Source organism: Syngnathus scovelli, chromosome 15 (genome assembly GCF_024217435.2).
Source record: "Syngnathus scovelli strain Florida chromosome 15, RoL_Ssco_1.2, whole genome shotgun sequence".
NCBI lineage: Eukaryota > Metazoa > Chordata > Actinopteri > Syngnathiformes > Syngnathidae > Syngnathus > Syngnathus scovelli.
The window spans coordinates 570,104-592,779 of NC_090861.1; the positions used below are offsets into that span (position 1 = coordinate 570,104).

Below are 22,676 nucleotides of genomic sequence, written 5' to 3' on the forward strand. Positions count from 1 at the left end.
GAAAACATTGGGACGCTAGCTGCAGAAAAGACCAGGTAAATTTCAGTAACAGACACTTTAATACTTGGTATACTTGTCCTTAGCACGAGTTTACCCACAAGGATTCAAATGAAGTTGACACTGTTTTAATATGTTTGCAAGCATGCACTTGATAATTGCAAATCGAGTAGTGTGAACTGTAGCTCAAAATCAGTTCTTGTTGCCAATCTTGTCATTCTCGTGTGGGCCTTTAATTGTTTTTTCAATTTCCATGTGACATATAAATTCTTTGTTCTCTCACCCACTCCATTCGAACATGTAAACAATATTAGATCTAAATAGATGATTTCTATTTTTTTCCTCCTTTCTCATCAATTCAATCAAACATTTGATGTTATGTTTGTATATGTTCAATAATCAACCGATACCAAGTAGCCAGTAGATGGCAGTCATGCTATACAATTGTTGTAGTAGTGCTGACAACATTTGGATTAAATGACTACTAGGAGTGTGGAATTTATTGGGAATGGAGTAGTAATAATAGGTTCAGTCTATTTTCTTATTTAATGTGTGGCTAAATATACTATCTGTTTTGGGAGTCTTTTTGACTCCCTTTTCTTCTGCTTCAGACACCGAAGGATTGTAAATGACCAGAAAATGGAAATGTACTCTCCTACTGTCATTAACCTGTGATAAATGCTCATCATGTTTCAGAGAAAAATGACCTTGGTACATTTACACAATGCTTTCAATCTGACAGAACGAGGTAGAGTACGCAGTTCTATTCCCCATCATCACGTTCTCATAGTTCTTTTTACGTCCTCCTGGAAGCAGATAAGCCTTTTCACACAATGCCACTGCATACTTTAAAACCCCCAAAGCCTATTCCTCATTCAAGTGAACAAATTCTATCCAAGCAGCTCCATTCATCTCTGCGCACTATATTTTTCACTCAATACTGGAAGCTAATGTTTGCGGCCATACAACTATTTTCTTTCATTGTCATCGTTTTTCCGCTTGCTTTTGTATCCGGGCCTGTGTACTCACTCGTGGGTAAATCCTGTATTTTTCCATCACACCCAGCTGCATGTTTTAATGCTTCCTCTTAACTACTTTGACTCAGTATCTATCACCCTTTCGGTCCTACACCTTTCCCCCCCCCCCACGCCATGATGTTTGTAGGGAATTAGGCTCTCTTCGTCCCACCCAGACAGCACAAAAGAGCTGCAATTTATTGCCATTGAACATTTTATATGACTATTTTGTACACTGCTCATGAGCTGAAAATGCTATTTGTGAACTATTCCCCTGATACCACTGTTAAAATTCACTTCATTTGCCTGGCCGAAAGTAAAAATACAAAAATGATTGAGTAAATATATGATGTCAATCTCTGTTAGCTATTTACTTTATAACTTTTTATTTGACAGCAAACTGGACGCCAGTGACGCTTCCTCGGAATTGTGCTGTGACCCAGATTGGAGCACCATCAAAAAGGGAGATGTCATCACTGAGATTTCAAAGAGCTCCGCCGCCCCTGTCCCTCACAACTTGAATCGACAAACGTATAGTCCGTCGCAGACTCCATTTCTAAAAGGATACCGATATATAGCTGACACACTTTTAATGTCTCCGAATCTTTCTGATAGTAAGTGTCATCAGCCGTACCACCTACACCCCCAAGATGACCAGGTTAGCTTTGCTAATGTGGACAAAAATATCAAAAGATCTCTTGAGCACACAGAAACAATGCGCTTGGAAGAATATAGTCAAAAGTACAAGCAGAAGGAAGTGCAGCAACACAGAGCTGGAGGGTCATTTCAAATGTCAGTCCCAACAGAGAGTTGTCATACTCTTGGAAAGAAAAAACGACACGCCCACTCAGACGACCTTGTAGAACGTAACAAAATAACACTGGGCCGAAGCACCTCTGGTTATGGATCCTATGTGAATATGCGTGCACTTCAACAGAAGAAGCCTCACTTTGAGAAAAAGGTATGTGGAGATTTTTTAAATTCTTATTCAGTATGATTGCTTCTCATCAAGAATGGGTTGCTATAGTTTGTAGAGCAGCTACAGTGGAGGAAATAAATATTTGATCTCTCACTAATTTTGCGAGTGCCCTCTGACAGTCTATCATTTTAAAGGTAGGTTCATTTGAACATTGAGACAGAATATAGAAAAGAAAATGCAGAAAAACACATTGAAATGCATTTCATTGAGGGAAACAAGTGCTGGCCAAAACAACCTTCTTGACAAGCGCACTTTCCAGTCTTTGCCAAATAAGGTCATGATGGGTGCAGCGCAGCCAAACGGTTCCGCCAGTCCGCCATCTTTATTACCCGGAAAGACTTTTGGAGTCCAATTAGTTCAACGATGCCGAACTGGTGGATTTGCCGTTCGATTCATTGAGCGTCCATTTCCTTCGACCTCTGGAAACGACGGACGCAGTAAGGCGGTAGGCTTGAGATAAGACCAAAATATTGAACTGTTTTTCACCTTTCTATTATTGCGTGTGTATGATGCCCTCATTTTCATTAGCATAGCATTAGCGTCAGTCGTTCTGCTGATTTGAGCGCAGTGTGCTCTCTTTTCACTTCTTGTGGATGTATTTTGAGTAGTTGTACCAGATGAATTGCACCGAAGGTGCTGTTATATTCTTGAGAAACACAATAATATGTTAAATGCATTCGTTAGCTTCTCGCTAACGCTAGCATTCGCTTACTGCTTAACTCGACCGCAGTGCTTGTTTACGAGACATGTTCATGAATGTATTTTGTTACGTGTTGGATGCACACGTCTTCTGCTGTTGACATCTTTTAATCCATCCAAAAAGTGTGCGTTCCAAGTCAACGCTACCTAAAGATGTCCAATATGTGAAGGGTCTCATTTGCATTGGCAGCATCAAGCACCCAAGCCTTTTCTCATTTATTGGTATCGTTGCATCGTAAATAGTTTTGATGGTCCTAGCAGTCAACAAGCAAATGTGCAATGATGTTTGCTTTAAGGCCACCTGGAAAATGAATTTCCAGGCTTTCATCCATCCGTATCTGGCTGACTATGTAGTGCTTATTATGACTTGATCTGTCCAAGCAGAAGATCAGAGACATGGCTCCCCTTCGTCTCCTCCCTCCCAATAGGCTCTTAGACATCCGTCCGTCCGTCCGTCCGTCCGTCCATCCATGCACCTGGCACAGTGGCATAATTGGTCTGGATAGCACGCATTCACCATTTGTTGGGCCACAGGACTGTTTTTGTGGCAATAATACCCTCAACCTTGTCCACCCATCTGAGCCCCAGTTCTCTACAATGTCTCATATCATCACCATTTACATAGTCAAGAGCTGTTAGCTTTGTGTAGTGGTAAACAGAGCTGGAGGCTTTCCCTCTCTTGAACCCTTGGGCTTTGTTAATATCCCTCTGAATTTGCTCATTAGTTTCCAATTGCCATACACATCTTACCTAAAAATGATTGTTCTCGTGTAATGATTTCACTCAAGAGATTCCATTTTCTATTCCAAAAAAACCCCGAAATAATAAAGCAACAAATAAAAGGGGTTTCATCCTGCCTTTCTTGCTCTCTTACTATGTATGTGCCTATTGCAACACTGCCATAGCGTATCATCGATACAACAAAACATTTGAATTCTTCCCAGGGGATAATCATTCCGTTATCATGCCACAATACCACATTTGGCCTTTTGTGAAGGAGCCACTATTAAATGTACACCGGTTTCGAATGCAGCGATCGCTTGCACCATCAAAGTGCTATTGTGGCATTAGGCAGTGAGAAGGTTCATTGAGCCTAGTATTCTTTGATAATAACAGAAGTAGCAGATCAATCTTGCACTATTGCACTCACGCTGCCTTCCTTGTCCTCTTGCAGGCGGGCGGGCGGGCAGGCGGGCGGGCAGGCCCTCACTTCAAAGCCAGGGTAACATAATGTACAATCTTTTAATAGCTTTGGACCAAAGCTTTGTGAAGGCCTCTGCCCCTGCCTCAGTCTAAACACCCAATCAAGATGACCTAGGCTGTCTACAATAGTGGCTAAATGCAATTCAAGATCCCATATCCTCTTTGAAGTCATCATTGGCAAAAAACGGGAGCCGGCCGTGTGCAATTGACAGACAGACTTACTTTGTTGTGACGTTGCCTCCTAGACAAGCAATTACCGTTCCTCCCAATTTAGAAGAAAAGATATTACGCAGGTTATCATCCTCCAAATGCAATTGCGGCCAGATTATTGGCTCCGTTTGATTGGTGTCAAAAGCCAATGACAGGGTCATCATGTCATTTTGTATGTTGCTGGGTATTCGCTGTCCATGCGCTAACGTAAGTGGATTAAAATTCCTTTCTTTTTGTACTTTTGTGAAACTTGGTGACGCCGCTCATTAGGAAGCTACTGCCGTGCGTCCAAAAGAGACTTCAGATGCCGAACAAAGTTTAATCCAACAATTGAAGGTATGTGCTGTATGTTAGCGCTTCATGAGCAGACAATCTTTGCAAAATAGCAAATTGTGTTTCATTTCATTTTTGTTGCGGGGGCATCCTTTGTTTATCTAAAGTGTTGAAGCAACTCTAACCCCCAGGTCACCCATATCATTGAAGGAAGTAAAGAACAGGGGATTATGGAACCTGACTTTAGGAGCATGGAAAAAGGGCCCGAATTGCAAAGGTGCTTTATTGTAAACTTTGAATCCAACCTACATCATCGTTTGTCAAAAGATCATTGTGAGTTTGAGCACGAGTGCAATGAAGTTCTTCTTATCCATTAGGGAGGGTGAACCAAAGTGGCGTCCAAATGAAGATTGGCTTGAGCAAAGTCTGGAAAACGCCCCCACAATGCCTTCAAGTACTTCACACGACATCAGAGTCTATACAAAGCTGCCACCTATTATGCCAAAGATGCGCTTTAGTCCGAGTGTGAACACAATCAATTCCCACCATAGAAACAGCTCCACTGATTTCTTCGCACAGATGGACGATAAGACGGGGACAAGACCCAATTACAAGGTTGCTTTGCTCTTGAGTTTTCTCTCCTAATTTTCTTTCTTAATCTCTTTTGGAGACGTGTTACGTTTGCTCTTTTTATCTTTGTTTTGTTATTTGACATCCCTTGCTGCGTTGCGTATAATGTAGTTAGAAGATCATTTATTGGTGCAGCGTTAAACATAACATTACGCTTGTAATCTCCACATACATGGGATGTCATGCTCCTTTGAAGTCCCAAGTAATCCCCTCACCAGTCTTCACATGGGCTGCTTAATCCATTTGAAGGGTTTTAGTTACTCATGGCGCAAAGCATCAGGTTAATTGTCCAGGTCCTCTAAGATACACTTAATTGCAATAAGATGGCCACAGAACTGCTGGCTCTGGAAAGATGTATTAGATGATAGTGAGTAGGTCACCAGGGCAAGGAAAGGGAAAAAAAAAAAAAAAAAAAGTCCATAAAAATGGTTGACATTTTTGACGCCACCCGCTCGTTGAGAAATTTCTAACGTGATTCATAATTTGGACTCATTTGATATATTTTTTTATCCAATTCTTTTTCATCATTGAATTGAATGTTTTCAACATTTGGACTATTCTCTCCTCCGTATTGTCAGACATACAGCCTGAAAGAATACAAGGAGTTGATGCTAGATGTGAAGCTACAAGGTCTCGGTCCTGACTACGCAACAGTTCAAAAGAACGTAAGTAGCGCCTTCCAAAAGAACTCAAATAGACGCTTTATTGATTATGACGTCATCTTTAACGATGGAGCATTGACTATTGTTCAAAGTCACGTAACACAATGGTAAAAAAGAATATGGAATTTGCAAATAATTCAGTTTTTGTTTCCATGGTCCACTGAGAATTGGCTATGGCGTAGCTCTGCTTTCAGTTCATCATTTAAAGGCTCACTCGGCAGATAACATGACATTTACAAAGCAAATGAGAGTAGCCATTAGAAGTTAAGTGCTCTTTGGCTTCAATATATCTTTCCTTAATCTCCTGTTGTACAAACTGAGCATGTTTGACTAATTTAGTCCAAATTGAGGCCTGCGTATCTCCGGGGTAAAGCCAATTAGTGAATGGTAGATGTAATTTTTCATAGCTGGCTGGGTTTGCTTTTGTTGGGCTGGGCTGGGCTGGTCTGTGCTGTTTGGAGAGGCTCCTCTTTATAATCTATCTCCATGTGAATCTCTTTTTCTTTTGTTTGTTCCCATTCTTTGACCATTGCCAGACTGAGAAGATGACCCAACAGAAGCTGTATTCAAACGCGGTTCGCGAGAGGAACAAAAACAGCCGAAAAATACCACCCTTTCTGTTGGCCAAGGACCCGCTGGGCAAAGACAGGAGGAAAATTGCCAGGATGAAGGTGTGTCTGGATTTTCACATCTTCTTCCTCTTTGTAGAAACACAATTTGTCATCATGTGTTAAAGTAGCTTTGAAAAACGTTACACCGCACTTTAAACTCAATTCAAAATGGCCGACATCATGTATTTGGAGTGATTGAATCTGTAAATGTGCAATGAATCAATTTGAGTTTCTCTCTCTCTCTCTCTCTGTGTGTGTGTGTGTGTGTGTGTGTGTGTGTGTGTGTGTGTGTGTGTGTGTGTGTGTGTGTGTGTGTCTCAGGCTTTGGAGTATGCCAAAACCATAGCCAAGCCTGTCATTCAGCCTCCTCAAGCAAAATCAAATAAAAAACAAGAGTCAGCACATTCCGTCACGCCTTGTTTAGATGGCGGGAACATTTCCCCCTTGGCCAAAGTTGACCTTCTTACCAAACGTCACCAAGAAGAAAAAGAGGCCCTCCTCAGAAAGGTGCATGTCATATGAGGGGGAAAATCCGTGGCATTCATCAATAAACATAAGATGATGCATTTGCTATTTGTTACTAATTGCTTTCATGTACAAATTCATTGTTTTGTGGCAAAAAATCATTTGGCGATTGGCTAACGGCATTTTGCTTTGAAAGCTTCAATGGCAAGAAAATGTAGGTCGCAATTGGACCGAGGGCACTTCTGAATAATAGTAATTATTCGTCGATATTATTTGAGATCTGTTGCCATTAGGGAGTGAGTATCCCCAAAAAGTGGGAAGCACTCAAACACAGCTCATTTTCCTAATTGCGCTCTCACATTATTATCAAAGCTCTATTTATCTCCAAAATATGTGAATTTGATTAGTGTCTCTATTTAACCCATCATAGTCTTTGAAGCGCTCTGTTTTTAGTGTTAAATCCTCAGATGCCTGATGGGAAACAAATGACACAGCCCCTTTTAATTGAATGAGAAATGTCCTCTGCATCTTTTTGAGTTGCACCTACTCGCCCCCCCCCCCCCCCCCCCCCCATTGAAAGCCAGTTAATTGAAGGAGTCTTTCAGTGCTATACATGAAGGGCTTGAAATTAGCATCCCTTTCTGCCCATTGGAAAGATGATGCAGACGTGGAGGCTTTGATGTGAGAAGGATGCTTCAGGAGGCGGCAGGCTTGGAGAAAATGAGCTGATGGCTCTGCTATTAGGCCCAAATGCAGATGCAGCCATGTGTTGCAAAACGCTTAATCTTTTAATTGATCACCTTCTGCACAGCCTATTTTTCTATTTCCCCCTGCTGTCTGATAATCTGAAACACATTAGGGGCACGGCACGGCACGGCACGGCCGGGCACGGGTTGTTCTTCAAAAGGCACGAGCGCAAATTGAATACAAAAGACACAAAAAGCAGGACGAGAAATTCAATAGGAAAAAAAGACAAGTGTGTGTTATTTGCAAATATCAATTGGAGGAAGCTGCAGCGCATTAGGGTCATGAAATTATTCAATTATATCATGAAAGGCATTGATCATTACACGTTATTTCGTCACGTGATCGTGTTTTTTTTTGATAGTACAGAAGAAATAATTGACAGTAAAATCAGCTTTTTTGCTGTTGATCAACGAAGTAGAAACCTGAATATGCTGCTGCACCATCAAAGTGCCTAAGCAGGTTACATATGTTTATTTTATTTTTTTTGTCGTATTTAGTTTGACTGAAAATATTTTATTTCACCGAGGAAGCGAACGAATAGTCCTCAGAAATGATAAATTTAAGGATAAGCGCACACATCACAGCACACCGGTCAAACCCGTAAGAGATTGGCAGCAAGGACTTGCGGGCGGACGTGCGTGCGGGCGGGCTGTTGGCTGGCGTTCTTTGCGACATTTTCCATGCCTTCTCCTTTATTTGTTCCGCATATTTCATGTATTTGCCACATTTTAAAAGCACAACACACAACAGCGCAGGGCGCGCGCTCAAAACGGGGCCCGGGATGATCGCTAGATAGATAGGTAGATAGATGTTCACTTCAACCTCATTTAAATGCCAGTAAATTATTTAGGAGCAGGGTCTAGCGATGACAAAAAAAAAACCAACCTAAATCCAAAATAATTTATGGCCTATATATAGAAAGTTATTCGTCGGCATTTAAAAACAAAACCCAAAAACGAAGGCACCGGTTTGAGAAAAAGTAGATGTTGGTTGCATCATATGCATCATTTCCAATTTATTTACACAGATGAAGAGACAAATGTTAAATATTACAGCCGGTGCATAAATGAGCATCACAATATAGGCCTATCGTTTTTTTTTTTTTTTTGTTGTTTTTTCAACGCTAAATATTTGTAATGGCAATCATATAAAGTTATTTACAAACGTATCCAATGTGCTGCATGTTTAATGCACGCAGCCTACTATAGGAGATGATCCGTGGAGCAAATATCATCCTCGATATCCACATCGTCGTCGTTTTCTTCCAGCAAATACGTGTCCCGATCCAGTGGACGTTTCAGGTCCTTGCCACTCTTGTCGGTCAATTCACTCTCGCTTGAGTTCTCTGCGTTCCTCTCCGACTGCCTGGGGGTCTTGTGCTCATCCTGGGCTTTCCTCAGCTGCTTCTTGTGCTTCATCCGCCGGTTCTGAAACCACGTTTTCACCTGCGGGTGCATGCGATTGCTGCATGTTGTCAATTTGAAACGACACGGAAAAGTAATCATGCATTTTCAGTATTCTGAACAAATGGATCAAATATAGCCCGGTTTCTTGCAAGTTAAATAAATAAATAAATAAATAAGGAATGAAATACATCGATCTCCCATTTTCATGCGTTATTGATTCAAAGTTAATACAAATGGAACAATAGGCTTAGTGTTTGAGCTGTCCGCAGCGCAGCGCAGCGCAGCCATATCGGTTGCCTTAAATCCTCATCGGAACTCTAGTGCTTATTAATTCATCATCTTAATATATTCTTGGATGTCTGTATTTTTCCCCTTATAATTCGTTTCCATTTTAGTTTGACTGCTCCCAAACGGCCCATGGCCGGCCTTTAGCGCGTTGCGCTTTTGCGCTGTGTGTGTGTGTGTGTGTGTGCGTGTGTGTGTAAAAAGCGCAATGCATACCTGCGTTTCGGAAAGGCTGAGCGCAGTCGCCAGCTCCACTCTCTCCGGTGTGGACAAATATCGCTGGATTTCAAACCTCTTCTCCAGACCAGAGAGTTGCGAGTCGGAGAAAACCGTCCGGGCCTTCCTGCGTCTGCAGTGCTTCCCCGGTAAGTCGGTGTGGTGTTGAAACAAGGCCGGCATTTGCATACCTGCGCGCACGGACAGGGAGATAGATGGAACTTTGAGAAGACCGCTGCACGGCGCATTCGAAGTTAGCATTTATTTCAATACAAACTGCATGGAAAGTGCTATTTAGAGCAAAAATAATCATGTCAAATTTTGAACTCAAAAAATGATGACTAAAATCATGCAGATCATATATATATATCGTGTGTGTGTCAATCAAAAATGAGCATCGTTCTCGGCCTCATTTGCCTTTATTGACGACTTTTCTAACGAACTGCAATCCTTAATTTTTATTCATTTATTTAGAATTTGGGGGAAAAAATATGGTGCTGCGAGACATACTTTTCAACCTGCATTTTTACCTGAGCACAATTTTAAAAGTATACCACAAGCATCTGCTAAAGTAAAATTTTGCTTTCTAAAATGGGGAGGCAACAGCTTTCTTAATGTGTATGTTTTAAAAAAAAATGTTGCTCTTGGTCATTCAAGTTTTTTCTACTTACCAGATGTAAAGAAGTACTGGTGATGTTCTGGTTTGTGGAGCGGATGATGAGGATGCGGAGCTAATACCGGCGTCGGCATCAACGGGTATCCATACTCCAGGATGGGCATCCGGGAGGCCACGGAGGTACAGAAAGGCGATTGAATCACTTCTCTCAGAGGTTTAGGTTTGTGCAATAAGATGTCTTCTATAAAAAAAGACGTCGACCTCTGCGTAGGAGCCGCTGATGGGTAATTCATGCTCATGATCAAAGTGACTTGGAGTAGGCCTTATTTTAAAAAGACATGGGCGCCTAGCTGCTGTCTCTTTGGCTTTTAAACGCAGGCCCTACCTATCCAACACCATATCGTAGGAAGGACAGATTGTCATCAAGTTCTTATTCAGCCCGGAGTGTGAAAATGGATTTACCCACCAGCCAATTAGAGTACAGATGGGCGGGGGAGAAGGCAAGGACGCGCTCCGAGCTCCGATTGGGTGGAATTGTGCACTTGGTGAAACGCCGATCACCCAGACAAGCAGTGTGTTCGTCATTCACGTGGAAACAAACACTGAAAACAGTGCTGGGTTGTTTTTTGGTTCCCAGGCAACGATGCTGTTTTTATGCACAACCGCTTACCTCCCGAGACACTTGCTGCGTTTAATTTCGGCCAATCCAGTGATTGCTTCAACAGCGTCAAAATATATAGTATATTTCCACATAAATAATTGGATTCAAATCAAGTGGGCGACAGGCTTTTGCTTTCTTCACTCGACAACAAAACCTTGGACTTTTTGAAAGCAAAAATATCAAAGGAGCGCACCGAAGCCGCGTGCATGTTTGAGATCTTATCGCTTCCCCCACATATTTAGGGGTCAACATTTTATTGAATTGTTCCTAAAGGAGTCATTTTTGAGGGGCTGATCTTTGGTCTTAATCTTGAAGTACGGGGACGCCCAGCTAGTTGTGCGCTCTTTCTTCATTTCACTTGTTGAATGTGATGTGACGGGAATAAGTCGGTCTTGCAATTTGCTCCAAATGGACTGTAATTGTCGGAATTAAAATCGACCCGAGTACATGTCCCGTGCCCATTTCCGAAGCAAAGCTGTTTGCTATAATTTGTTGATACGGTGTTATCGTCACATTTCTAATCATGACAGTTTATGCCAAAGTGCCTCCATGTAGGCGCAATCAGCCTGCAATGCTAACTTGGGCAATTAGGAAGATATTACAGCGGAGACTGTAATCCTGAATGCGCAGCGCATGCAGGATTTCCATTTCATCAGATGGAACAGAAGGGAACAAATGAATGGCACAGAAGTGATTGCACAACTAGATACTTGTGATGAAAAGAATAGTTGACATATATATTGTTGATACAAGTCGGCGGCAGCAGGCTGCAGTGCACGGATCAATGTACATGAAACTATTGTGGTACTAATTGAAATAAAAAGCCATTCATTCAAAAAAAAAGAACAATTAGTCATTAGGAAAGGGAAACACCCAAGTGCGCTGACTGCACGAGCGTCAAAAAAGCACGTACGCCGGGATAACGAGCTGCTTTTAAAGCGGAAATTGGAAAAGAAATGGATCAGATGCATGGCGAGCGAGCGAATCTCCTTCTTCGCTCGGTCGCTCGGGCACCCTTAAGCGGCTTTGCGGCAATTTCATTAGCTAAAAAAGTCCGTCGTAAGACTCTGCGTCACCTCTTTACGTATTACAGTTGCTTAACAGCATAATAGGCATTTTTAGTTTGTAAATTCATCATCAAATAATAAGCGCTGTTCAAAATAAACTGCACTGAATGAAGGCAGATTGTTATTGACGCACATTTCGGAAGGGCAGTTTTCAATCTTATCTCCAAATACATATTTGATGGACTAATGTGCACTTGACAGGTCGGCAAACAAAATGACTGCATATAGTTCCAAGCTTGCAATTAACATGAACGGTTGGCATTGGCATTGGCATTGGCATTGGCGGAACCTGTGCATAGCATATGAATGCCATCTTGCCGACTTCTGAGTCGTACAAGTTCACTTCCATTCAGGTCATTTGAGCTGCTTACGTTGGAAATGAAGCAAAGAAAAACATTTGGAGAGTGAGGTCGTGCATTTCAATTTCCATTCGTAGCACGTACGTACGTACGTACGTACGTACGTACGTACGTCACAGTAGATGCACCTGTGTTCATCTAAGACGAGAGCTCCCTCAGGGTGTATTTCCTCTCCTGTGCCTCCTCTTCCCCATCCATATCCAGGTTCAGCACATTCACACATGCACAAACCTTGAAGATGAAAGGAGAAGAGTAGCTCCATTACCTGCATTACAGCAAGTTGCATAGACCAATTGACAGTGACAAAATGCCCCAGAAAAAGCATTTTTTCTTCCCCCCCAGATTTGAGTGCTGTACTTACATATAACTTCATTTTTATAGAGCGCAGCCTATTTTCCTCCACCCTGAGTGTTGCAGCCAGGGGCCATTTGATATCCACAGTCAAAGTGGAAATGATGCCTCCCTCTGTCACAGAAGAGAACATGCATTTTTTGCCCATTTAGCTTGTATCGCTAATGGACAAGGTGAGCATTAAAAACACACGCAACGAATATATATTATTATCCATTTTCTATGAATTATTTTTATGATTGACGTCACAGTTTTTGGCGCGGCACTACCAAACGAGGTCATAGGTGCGGCCAAACGCCATCTTTATTGTAGTCCGAACAAGTCAAGGATGCTGACTAAAAATGTGGAGTTCAAATCTTCTCTCTATTCTCACTCCAATTTTGTAATTCATCTTCATTATTTGAGAGATTAAAATGGTTATAAAATGCGATTAATTACGCGGACTTTGAGGTCCAGATTTTGGAAATGGCGTTAACCCCGAAAGGGTCTTGGTTTTTGTAGAAAGGCGGCGGCGGCACATGGCATCGATGAGCAGCCTGTAACTGGTTGATGAATAGAGTGTGTGACATCGGCAGTAAGAAGAAGAAAAATAAATAGACATTTCGCTATTTCCCAGCTGTGCCATTTATGAAGCACAAGGCCAGAACAATGTTTAATGGGCTTCTAAAAATGATTGACATTAGTGAAGCAAATGCTTTGTCACAGACATACTCTGCCTAATAGCTTAAATCAACTGGTCTGGATAGTGTTTTAAAGCCTTCAAATGACAAAATTTGTGCAGCAAGTGCTTTCACCCGTTCCTCCGTAAATGAATGGCAATTGTCACCCAGCTAGTGGATGCTGCCGCCGTCGCCGCCGCCGCCACCGCCTCTCCTCATCCACCCATGAGACAGTTGTGGGGAGAAAAAGCTCTCCACTTAACTACTTAAATGAATATATCAAGAAACTAATTTAGCATTTTAATTGCATGCTTTAGGGAGACTCTACTTCACTCACTCGCCTTCCATCTCGCCTGATTTCTAGTGTGAGCGCACATTAGATTGATCTATGAAAGACTGCAGAAATCACAACACTTAAGCCTGTTTATTTTCTCTTCCTAATGAAATAATTGAAATTCTTGTCAGTGCCTGCACTTAAGGACGAGAGATTGCGGGCGGGCAGGCGGGCCGGCTCGCTCCGCGGCTGGCCGGCCGGCCGACCGACCGACCGGCCGTCTGAACGAATTTTCAAAAGCATGGATGTTTTCCCCTTTTTATTGTTTGCAGCTTGTGCTTTTCTTTGTGTGATATGATTTCTTTTGCTTTATAAAGTCATTCCATCTGCACAGGCCAGAAATGGTGCATGACTTTTTTTTCCTTTTCTTTTTTTTAGATTTACCTACCCCATTAAGTGATTGCTGGCAGAAATGGCAGGGGACTTTTCTTTTGATACGTTTTCAGAAAGAGTGCTGGCAGACATTAAGGACACATTATTGGGTCCCATTTTCTCTCAGCTACAAGGATATCCATTAGTGTGGCACATAGCCCTAAATTTTTCCATTTTCTCTCCCACCAAACTTGACTTTACACATCATTCCAGCTTGTGTTTTGTCATTTTCCTCCACAAATTATATCAAAGAAAAGCCATTTTGCTGTGTGTGTGGCCTGTTTGTTGTGACTTGATTCTGAAGTGTCAAAATGGGCCCATCGTTATGGATAATCATGAGTGACACCAGAGGTGCTTTAAAGTCTTGGGGAAAAAAACATTGGTAGGTGGACAAAATGAATTTGAGCTTGCACAGATAGAGAACAGTGACACATTTTCTATTTGCTAAGAGGAGCTGCTTGTAATCTGCAGACATCCTGTCAACTAGTCACAGTGTTTACGACTTAAAAGTCACTCTTTTTTGGGGATTTATAAAAGTGAAAGTTTATTATACGCCTTTTGCAGTCACATATGTGCACTTTTGCGGCAGATTTAGATGTTGTCCTGTTCATTCATGTGCATTGTCCCTCTTCTAAAATAAAATAAAACTAAAAGAATAAAACTAAAAACATAAAACACCCCAAAAACATAAATAAATAATGTGGAATACAAATCAGATGTGGTCATCTTTAGTAAACATTTTGTGTTAAACAAAGTAGGTTCGCTTGGAAACATTTCCGCGTGGAAAAAAAAAAAAAAAGACGTTTACAAAGCCATCATCAGATTCAGGTCACAGAGAAAATGAAAGCATCCTTGTTCTCTAATATAGTAAAAGCAAGCGTCTGTGTCTGAATGTTTGTTTGTTTGTGTCGATAACGTGATATCAGCGAAGATCCCTCAACTTTGTTCCCCAAATTAGGTGAACTTGACCTCAAGTATGTTTTCCCACACATTGAATAAGTCAACAATATTGCTCTATAAGCAGCACTTGTAAAAAAATGCATTGAAGATCAGATCCAGCAAGAGGTCAAGCCTTTCTTTTCACCATGTTGTGGCGGGCGGGCACAATCGCAGAAGCGTCAGAAGGCGGCTCAAAGGCCACTCCGGCCCCATGCTGAGCTGACATTCTCATCGTGCCTTGCCCATTAATTCTGTCATTGTTGCTGCCCTGGCCTCCTGGAGTCCTATCAAAGACTCAATAACCACTGCTTAACCAAAGTCCATTGCCAATTCTCCTGATTGCTCCCTCCCTCCCTCCCTCCCACTCTCTCTCCCACTCTCTCCCTCCCTCCCTCCCTCCCTCTCTGCTGACAGCATATTGGCTGCACCACTGCCTTTGACTGCAACGTGGCTTGGCTGAAAAGACCATTATTACCCTGTAATTGTTGGAGTCAAACCCAATTAAGCAAATGTGTATAGGGGCAGATGCTGCCCTCCCACCCCCCCTCCCCCTTTTGCTCACCACTTCATTGACTCTTTTCTCCCCGCTTACTGTTACTTGACGCACGCTGGCTTGATCTCTGATACCGGATGAACAAGTAGTGGTGTCTCTCCTCCGACTCCCAGCTGGGTGGCGCATTGCTAATTGACTTCTCGCTGGTCATTTGCTCCTACAAAGTGAGCAAGAAGAAAAAGAAAAAAGTGGCGCCTTGTCTGCTCAGGCCATGGGAAGCAAACGTGACAAAAAGGGAAAGCGAAAGCCATTTCATCTACAGGGAAAAGAAGGGCTTATATGTTCACTTGCTCCAGCAGGGATCCACGCCGGTCGCTCGCTCGCTCGCTCGCTCGGTCTCCGGCTCCAAAAGCAAATGCTCTCATTGAAGCATGGCACCACCCCTGGGGTGTGACACTTCCTGTCTCTCGGAGCCTCACTTCTCAAATTAAGAGAGGAGAAGTAAACCGATGATCACGCTTGCGCTTGGATAGATCTTACTGTATATTTCACACTGCTGTCTTGCAGCTGTCAACCCAAATCAATGGATCAACAATGGCTCATCAGATATACAACAAACTGATGAATAACTACTTTGGAAATGGGAACGCTCATGGAAATGGCTAGAACAAGATGGCGGCTTATGCTCGGCTTCCGATCGATCTGATTGCGATTGGTGCTTTTCGTCCAAAAGACGTACGTACGTAGTAAACGTTCACAAGGACCGATTATTTGCTCGTGACAGCATCATGGGTCACATTATGCGCAAATGAGTAATTCATGTCGGCAGCCACGCTCTTTCTTTTTGCTCACTTGCCACCTGTTTTAGTCAAGACGTAATGGAAAGCGGGGAGCAAATGCAGCTCTCGGAGACAATTGATGAGGCCATCAGTCGGTAATTAAGCAGTTCGCCAGGCAATTTTGCAAATTATCCTCTTCGCTAGTTTGTACATTGACTGAATGTTTTGATTACATTGGTAATAAGTCTGAATCTAACATGACAAATGTTCTTTTACTCTTTAATGGAGCTTGTCAAATATCATTTTTAAATTCCTTCATGAGGTAAAGTGCCCATGTGGACCTTTAAAATTTCCAGACAATTTGCAAGAGGCTTTCAGGCACTTAAGCAAAGGTCATACAAACAAGAAACGAATTAGCAATTTACATTTTATAAAGCATACCGGTTAGAAAGCTCTGGCACACCTTTCCTCTCAATTACCATTTTGAATAGAAAAAGGGCCATGTTTTGTATTAAAGACAAAAAAACAAACAAAAAAAACAGTCGCTAGAAAGACAATGAATATAGAAATAGTATTTGTCCGTATTTATTTATTTGTTCATCTCTATTTAGGGTACATAAATATTGGTTTCTGACACAAAATAATTGTCGCACATTACGAAGGAACGCTTTACGGCGTAAATGTCAATATTTTATACAGCGTAACGTTTACGCTACATAAAATATTTACATGACAGATTGATGTGAAAGGGACGTTCAACTCTCGTAAATAAATAGTTAGATCGAGGAGCTTAACCAAGCTGTAATGAAAAAGGCACCTAATTTCCTGTCAAAAAATCTATTGTGAATATCAACATTTCCAAGTACTCTCAAACGATAAGGCTCCCAGTATGGTTTAAAATGCGGATAATGAAGAAATGGAAAATGGAATCCCAATTGACCCTTGCACAGCATGTTAAGTCCGTTTGTATGGGTACCTGTTGTGACTGTCCCCTTGCTATCAATAAAATAATTTAAGAACACATTAGACTCCTTTAAAAGGGCCCATTTGTCAGAGCAGGTGACTCTTAAAAGACCCTGTGGATTAGAGACGCCCTACGTCAGGTACTTTTAATTCAGCCACAATCAATATGACTTAGGCTGCTGTTGTGTTCACAGCCAATATTAAAAAAAAAAAAAAAAGTGTTTCCCGTAAAATACCTCTTGTCAAAAATGGACAGAACATTATTTATTAAAATATAGGAGCTTTTTACACCGTTGAAAAGAGGATGAAAATGACTATGCAATATACTCTTACTTTATTCTTCCTGCTCTATTATTTGAACGATACTACAGGCTAAATATTGTAAGCCACTTTTTGTTGTGTTTTATATTATTCTCATCATTATATGTTTAGTGGATAGCGGCTCATGTCATTTAATTAAAGGGAAGCAAAACAAAGCCCAAATTGTAAATAAAGTCCCAAATGATAAGAGTGAAGCGACAAAAGCGGCCAATTAAATAGCAAACAAAGTGACGACGAAGGTTATTGCTTCTTTGTTTGCTTACTAATAGGCCTATTTTTCCTCCACTCTGGGAAGTTCCTCTTCTGTCTTATGGGCGCTGAGTGAAAGCTCATGTGGAAGCCAAGTACATAGTGATTTGGCATGTTAGCTAGTGTGTTGGGGCTAATCAGACGGAGGGGCCACTATAATGGACAGAATGTGGGCAGAATCACAGCTAGAGCCGCTGCAGTAATGCAGCTAATTTCTCCACTGTCTCAGCCAGCGCATAGACACAAATGGGGTCAAGAAAGGTGCAGGCAGCATGAAATGAACAGCTGTTGCCGTTCTCACTTCTCGGCAGCCAATGCGGGAGAAAAAGCCAAGCCACCTGTTCTTTGGAAATGCACAAGAATGTATGGACAAATTAAGGGCAGGACCCATGCATATTGCTTTCCATTTTCGCCCGGCCGCTTTGATCAAATATAGGTTACTCGTAGATTGTTTTGCTTTTTTGCTCTAATGGAAAAACAATTGGCTATTTTTAAGATGTCTCTCGTAGGGAAATAAGATGTTGGCGTGTACGTTCAAAAAAGAAGGAATATGTCTATGCATTAATGCAAATATTAAAGCCAAACATTGGGCTGTTTAGTTTCATCAAATCATAGACACCCTTCATTTAGGATGTGGCCGCCGCAACATTTATTATCCATCGCAGAGATGGAATTCAGCTCTCATTTCAATGTCTCATCATCACTGTCCAATAAAGACGCATTTGTTTTTTTCAGCCACAGTACAAATTTGAGCAACAATGTAGTTCCAAAGGTGGATCGTATCAAAGCTCCACCGCAAACGACAAATGTGGTGGATTCATTTAGTCAAAATGTATCACCGGAAGACTTTTCATGTTTTGATGTTTACTTGATCATTTGATGACTCATTTCATGTCAATGTAAATTTCTACTTTATTAGTGAACTTGAAAGAACTTGAAATTCAAACCACTTTTAAGCATTTAAAGAAAGAAAACTGTCACGGCAGCAAAAAATGGAGAAAAAAAGTAAATAAAGTTGAAAAGAAATCAAAGTAAATAAAAAAAAACCTATATAAAATGTACGTATATGCACCTGCATCCGCACAAAAAATAACCCTAAACGCAATATTGAAAAAAATATACAGTTAAATATGAGCAGATGTGATACAATGAAAATAATTGTTGACTGCATATTTCCAAATATCCTCAAAATAATATAGTAAACTGCAACATGAAGTCCCGTAATTGTCATATTTCCAGAGAGCTGTATTTGAAAGAAAGCGAGCGAGCGAGTGAAATGTAGCGGCTCGGATGCATTAAAGCTTCCCCATTAGGAGAAGTCATGGATTAAAGGGTGCTGTGGCTCTGCAGTTTGCCAGTCAATGCTCTTTTGCTCTCCCCCCCAATGCAAGTGCCCCCCTTGCTCCTCTGTTCTCTTCCTCCTGAAAGAAGTTGATTTGCCATCAATTGCCATGGCCATTAATGCACACTCACAAAAGGATGACACATCGCATTATCACCTCACTCCCTTTCAAATTAGAGCTGAGCGATGCCTCGGCGCAGCTTGTGACTGGTTAACAGTATCAGCTATTTGCCGGGATTGTTCTCTAATACGCAGTGTCTAAAGATTTCATCAGGCATTTCATGATGGAAATAAACCACTGCCCACAGGGAAATTGGCCTGATTAATGGAATTATGCTTTGCAGGGGAGTCAATATGAGCAGCAGACACTGGAATGGCGATGAGTAGAGCTGTCTGTCACCAATTAGGACAACAGCGCACATCTATGTATGTTGCTTAGCAGGAAAATGTTCTCCTTCTCATTTTCTTGGGGGAACAAACATGGAAGTAACTTACTCTACCTAACCCACCTCTTTCTTCCCCTCATCTACCCCCATAAGCACATGCAAGCAGGTTTTTGCTGGAAAAAAAAAACCAACTTCATTCATGATGTTTTCTTTTCAAAAGGTCCAAAATTTTTAAGGCTCATGCGGCTCAATTAAAGCTTAATGTTCAATAGCTGCAAAAAAAGCTCATTGGTTTATTGAGAGGACCTACCTTACTTTTTGGGTCATCTGACACATCCTTTTATGGAATGAATGAGTGAATGAATGAATGAATGAATGAATGAATGAATGAATGAATGAATGAATGAATGAATGAATGAATGAATGAATGAAAAATAAAATAAACAAATAAATCAATAAATAAGTAAATGATCCTGCCAGGTAGCTGTTATTAATATCCTTAGCGAAGCCACATTTCAATTCAAGTTTCATTTGCTGTGTCTTATATAGGTGCAATTTGTTTATGTAGATACCTGCACAATTTTTCTAAATAGTTTGACATCATAGCAGCATTCAATGGTTTTTGCAATATCCCTAGAAAAATAATATTTCAAGCGGCGAATCCTGTTATGAGGCCTTGCTGCACGACACAACCAAGCATTCAACATTACTGAAGAGCAAGGGAGCTCTCTAGTGGACGCAAGTCGAACTGGATCAATACTTGGAAAAATGACTCTTTGCGGTATCATCAGCCTGAGGCATGTTTGTATGGCAATATATTAAAATAATGTCACCAAGTATTACTATATTAATAGTGCCCAATATTAATATATTCACCAAACTTGATTTTTTTATGTTGCAATTTCTAATCATATCTCCCAAATAAACGCAATGGCATCAGTTCAAAAGAAAAAGTGACTTTTGAAACGCGAATATAATTGGAACCAATTAAAATAGAACATATGCTTGTCCGTCCATGCAGACAGGCCAACAAGTAAGGGGATAAGACATCTGTCATGTGCTTCACCCTAAAATCCCTTTAGTCACGCTTCTCTGTCGTAACCTGCTTTACTGCAGATCCGACTGGATTTCTGACTCAGAACTTTCATCCGGGCGGGCACACGGAGCAACGCACGTGCACGCCAACCCATCAAGTGTAAAAAATACAATAAAAAAAGCTTACAGGCAAAGTAACAACAAATGCAATTGAAACCCTTACCCTAGTTTGAAACCTAGGGTTAGGAAAAATGGATTTCTCTTGCTAACTCTCCCAGAGTGGTCCGCCAACCAAACGGCCGAAAGTGACCACAGCCCCAAGCTTCTTTGCTGCTCAAAATGCATTCATTCCCTTTATATGTTCGTTGCCTTCCAAATAAATCCCTTTGCACTGTGAAGTCTGTAATGTGATTACACGGAGCCACAGCGAACACAGCGAAAGTCGACCAAGACAAGCAGCACCGCTGATTTGATCGGAGATAAAAGGATAGAATCGTTTTAGAGATGATGATGATGGTGGTGCTGGTGGTGGCGGCCTGACTCAAAATCCAATATGATTTAGCTTCAAATGCTAATCTTGCATAAGGAAGACATAATCTTCATTTGGAAAGCAAATAGGGCGACCAACATTTCATTGTTCATTGCGTTTGAATGTGTTGCCCGCATTATGCTCACCAGTGTTGGCTGGTCAATAGAGGGCGCTAGAGCACTGCTCTTGGCCTGCCCCCCTATACACGGATTCAACTTGATTAAGGGAATGTATTAATGAGAGAGAGAGAAAAAAAACAAAGATAATACGTCATCATATCTATTTTCATATGTTTAATTCAACGGTGGAAAAGTATGTTGGCAAATCCCTGTTGCCATGGTGAATCCACATATCCGTTCATGGTTGTGTTTGAACTTAACTCAAGGTGAAGTGGTCCGTTGATTCTGCCTACATACCTCTGCATGGTTGATATCATGTGACAAATGTGTACCATCTTGACAGCATTTTAATTGGAAAAACACGGTATCTACAAATACACCTAATGGCTTTATAGAAAATATTTGGGAAATACTCAAGAAATACTGTCATTGAAATTTCTTCAGGGAAACGTCGGAATCTCACTGCAGTGCGTGTTCAGGTAATACTAAGAATAGTCGATGATGCATCAAGCTGCCAATAAACATTCTGGAAATGCGGACAAGGTGGAAGCATTTTCAGCCGCAATTGCCTCATTCAACAGTCTTAATTTTACTTTGAAAAAAACAAAACGGAAGCACTTTAGCGTATGAACATCAACTTATTTGCAGTATAACCTCATGGTTGAAGGAGACTTTGGAGCGTCGTCTAGTGATGTGCATTCCGGTTCTTTTAAGTGAACTGAATCTTTAGAATGAGTTCACTCAAAAGATTCGTTTAAACGAATCGTCCCCCCGCCCCCCCACACACATTTCTAACTTCAATAATACACAACTAAGCAATTCACCAGACAAAAAAAAATCAAATAAACACACGGCAATGTCGACAACGGCAACGCACACATTTTTCTCTACATTACAACATCCCATGGGAACAACATATACGTCAAACAATACAACTACACCCCCCCCCCCTAAAATATTATATATAATAATACTAATTGGCTCGGTTATTCGCACATTTATTTCTAGAATACAACACCTACACTAGTGTTGGCTCGTGAGTGAACGATGGGTTCAAAAGAACGAATCTTTTCAGTGAACGAGAGTGACCGAATGGCTTCCTAAAGTGATTCGTTCTTTTTTCAGTTCATATGACTTCAACCAGTAGGCGTCGGTAACGCCCATTGAAGCTGGTGCCACTTCGCCGTAAACCAAAACGAAGAAGAAAATGACGTCACTTCCTGTTGACGAACGAGTCGTGAATTGCATTTCCCGTTCGCCGACTGAACGGACGGATCTGTGAGTGAACGAATGAGTGAGTGAGTGATTCGCATTTGCAGTTCATCGCGAGAACGGATCAGTGAGGGAACGAATCGTGACTTTCCCGTTCGTCAACGAGTCGATGGGTCAACTGCCTTCCTTCCTTCCTTCCTTCCTTCCTTCCTTCCTTCCTTCCTTCCTTCCTTCCTTCCCGTGCGTGCAGTCAGTGAAGGTGTTGCGTCGTCTCCCTCCTGGCGTCAACTATGTAAGTCACAATGTCGATTTACGATTTGCCAAGGAAAGAAAGAACCACCACTTCTTTTATGCAAGCTAACGGCTAACTTTCTTGCATGAAGGGATGCGCCGTTATGCAACAACGGGGAGATAGATGATGCTTCTCTTTGGGTCATCTTGACTTTATAACACTTACAATTACGTGTATGCATATATACGCGTAAATATTG

The 22,676-nt window shown here is 41.4% G+C and overlaps 3 protein-coding genes across 3 annotated transcripts in view; 2 read left to right on the top strand and 1 right to left on the bottom strand.

The window, feature by feature from the left end:
* Nucleotides 1-20: 20 nt before the first annotated feature.
* jhy (junctional cadherin complex regulator) lies at nucleotides 21-6,851 on the top strand. The gene is made up of 9 exons (XM_049742200.1): nucleotides 21-35; nucleotides 1,410-1,544; nucleotides 1,629-1,974; nucleotides 4,375-4,440; nucleotides 4,569-4,654; nucleotides 4,755-4,992; nucleotides 5,586-5,672; nucleotides 6,206-6,340; nucleotides 6,602-6,851. Exons 3-9 carry the CDS (start codon nucleotides 1,729-1,731, stop codon nucleotides 6,800-6,802), a joined length of 1,059 nt encoding a protein of 352 aa, XP_049598157.1. The 5' UTR covers nucleotides 21-35; nucleotides 1,410-1,544; nucleotides 1,629-1,728; the 3' UTR covers nucleotides 6,803-6,851.
* A 1,631-nt stretch (nucleotides 6,852-8,482) lies between these two features.
* On the bottom strand, nucleotides 8,483-15,935 carry bsx (brain-specific homeobox). Its single transcript, XM_049742205.2, has 5 exons — nucleotides 15,320-15,935; nucleotides 12,464-12,567; nucleotides 10,071-12,333; nucleotides 9,400-9,590; nucleotides 8,483-8,937 (listed from the first exon to the last, which is right to left on the bottom strand). Exons 3-5 carry the CDS (start codon nucleotides 10,312-10,314, stop codon nucleotides 8,695-8,697), a joined length of 678 nt encoding a protein of 225 aa, XP_049598162.1. The 5' UTR covers nucleotides 10,315-12,333; nucleotides 12,464-12,567; nucleotides 15,320-15,935; the 3' UTR covers nucleotides 8,483-8,694.
* Nucleotides 10,056-22,676, top strand: part of ntm (neurotrimin) — a 33,638-nt gene continuing 21,017 nt past the window's right edge. Inside the window, exon 1 of the mRNA XM_049742198.1 lies at nucleotides 10,056-10,195. The gene's annotated coding sequence lies outside the window, so the exon portion shown is untranslated. The remainder of the gene's footprint in view (nucleotides 10,196-22,676) is intronic.